Source organism: Athene cunicularia (assembly GCF_003259725.1).
Source record: "Athene cunicularia isolate RWA chromosome 23 unlocalized genomic scaffold, athCun1 chr23_part1, whole genome shotgun sequence".
Classification (NCBI taxonomy): Eukaryota; Metazoa; Chordata; class Aves; order Strigiformes; family Strigidae; genus Athene; species Athene cunicularia.
The window spans coordinates 4,616,974-4,619,142 of NW_020799130.1; the positions used below are offsets into that span (position 1 = coordinate 4,616,974).

At 65.4% G+C, this 2,169-nt stretch overlaps 2 protein-coding genes across 2 annotated transcripts in view; both read right to left on the reverse strand.

Moving 5' to 3' along the window:
* SNRNP40 (small nuclear ribonucleoprotein U5 subunit 40) overlaps nt 1-2,169 on the reverse strand; it is a 34,646-nt gene that overhangs the window by 25,510 nt on the left and 6,967 nt on the right. The window lies entirely within an intron of this gene.
* Nucleotides 70-2,169, reverse strand: part of FABP3 (fatty acid binding protein 3) — a 4,593-nt gene continuing 2,493 nt past the window's right edge. The window contains exons 2-3 of the mRNA XM_026863239.1: nt 1,819-2,150; nt 70-210 (exon numbers count right to left, since the gene is read on the reverse strand). Coding sequence (XP_026719040.1) covers nt 85-210; nt 1,819-2,150 — 458 coding nt within the window. The 3' untranslated portion in view covers nt 70-84. The remainder of the gene's footprint in view (nt 211-1,818; nt 2,151-2,169) is intronic.

A 2,169-nucleotide genomic window follows, 5' to 3' on the forward strand; every position in this document is an offset into this window, starting at 1 on the left:
GGGGGGGGGGGGGGGGGAGTTGTTAGCTGTGCTGAGCCAGTGCAGCTCCCGGCTTGCCCTGTCCTGGGCTGACCCCCACCCCACTTAAAGCCATTTCTCTTTCCTTACCAGAATTAATTTCCCATCCTTCAGCTCCCGGACAAGCGATGTCTCCTTCCCTTCCCACTTCTGCACATGGATGAGTTTGCCTCCATCTAGCTTGACCAAGGACTGTGGGGAGAGCAAGACCTGCTGTTAGCCTCCTCCCTGGGGTTTCTTGGCTCTGGGGGAGCTTTGTCCCTCGGAGGGGACAATGCTGACTGTCCTTGTGCTCACCCTGGAGCCCCGCGGGGCAGAGGGCCAGGCTCTGGGTACCCCGTTCAGCACAGGTCGGATCCTGCTCTGGCTCCCAGCCTGGGCTCCCCCCACCAACCCTGCTGTGGGTGCTGTCACGGTGACCCTGCTCTCCCTGACACGGGGCCAGCACAGGGAGCTCTGCCCAGGGACACATCCTGCTCCGGGGCTGCCAGGACCTGAGCTCAGCCGCTCCTCAGCACGGCCGGCTGGCTCGGGGTGCCGGAGGGGATTGCAGGGGTGGGGCAGGTATCGCTGCTTTGAGCCAAAGCCTCCCTCTGCGCCGGAGGGCCCGGGAAGGGTTTTTGGAGGGGCTGATCCAGCAAACACGCCGCTGTTTGTGCAGCCGCTGGTGTTGACTCAGCCCAGAGAGCCCGGCGGTGCCAGGGTTAGCGTGGGAGCCGGCTGGGCACGGCCCCTGGGCAGCGCCAGGCAGGGGGGGTGTGCTGGGACAGGCAGCAGCACTGGCTGCCCGGCCCCATCCTGCCCTGTGCCCCCCACCCAGCTCCGAGAGCAGGCTGCTGCCACAGCCCAGGTCCCCACAAGGCTTGGGTGCCCCCCATGGCTCAGGGTCCCCCCCCCAGAGCTCTGGTCTCCCTATAGCTGGGTTGTCCCCACTGCTCAGGTGCTCCAAGAGCTTGGGTCCCCCCACATGGCTTGGGTGCCCCACAGCCAGAGTATCCCTGCAGCTCGGGTGCCCCACAGGCTGGGTGCCCCACCCACGAATCAGTGCATCCCACACCGTGGCGTACCCCACCTGCCCCATCCTGGGCAGCTCAGGGAGCCCTCCTGGCCCCCACTGCCCTGTCATGTGCCCTCTGGCCACTGGCCGAGGGGCACTCAAAGGGCATGTCCCCGGGCTGCAGGCAGGAGCTCACGGCAGGTCACACGTCTCCGCTGCTTGGGACAGTTTCCACCAGCTCTGCTGGGTGCGAGTGGCGGCAGCGCTGCGGGCAGGGACATGCTGCATCTGCCCAGCGCTGCCGCCTTGCTCGAACTCGGCCCTTTTCAGCCTGTCCTTGCTCTATGCCCAGCCCTTGCTCTTGCTGCTTTGGGGTTGGGAAGGGATTTTGTGTCCAACAAGCCCCAAGGACCCCCCTGAGGTGCCCCGGGCTGGGTGGGGGGCACAGGGCTGCCAGCTGCTGCGTGCATGAAATATTTATGTCCCACCACCTCCCCTCGCCTCCTCTTGAGCAAGACCCCAGGCGGGCAGCTGGCGTTTGCAAGCCCAGCTCTTGCACAACCTTCCTGTCAGCCCCGGCCCTTGCTGCGCCCTGGGGGAAAACCCCACTGCAAAATGGGGTGAGGAGGGGGGCGGGGGTGTCTGAGTGAGACCAGGCTTGAGCACCAACCCCGGTGGGCAGTTTTTTACCACAGGCAAAAGGATGGAGCCCCAGAGCCGAGAGCTGATGGCTGGACCCGGCAGAACCCACAGACCGTTTCTCGGGGGTCTGGTGCTGGGGGGGGGCAGCGCTGGGGGCTCACCTTGACGTGCCTGTCATCTGCCGTGGTCTCGTCAAACTCCTCGCCCAGCTTGAAGCTGATCTCCGTGTTCTTGAAGGTGCTTTGGGTCTTCACCGTGATCTTGTCGCCCTCCACCGTGATGATGGTGGTGGGTTTGGTGAGGCTGGCCATCTGCCGCGTGGCGAAGCCCACACCTGGGGGGTGCAAGGTTGGGGGGGGCTGAGGGCATGTGGAGGGGCAGGATGCGGCTGTCAGACCCCAGTCCCTGTTGGCATCATCCCGGAGCTCTTCCTCTCCATGATGGTGGGGGATGAACCCCAAAATTGCTCCCCACCCACTGTCTGGGGGGGGGCCTCCAAGAGAGGGGGGGGC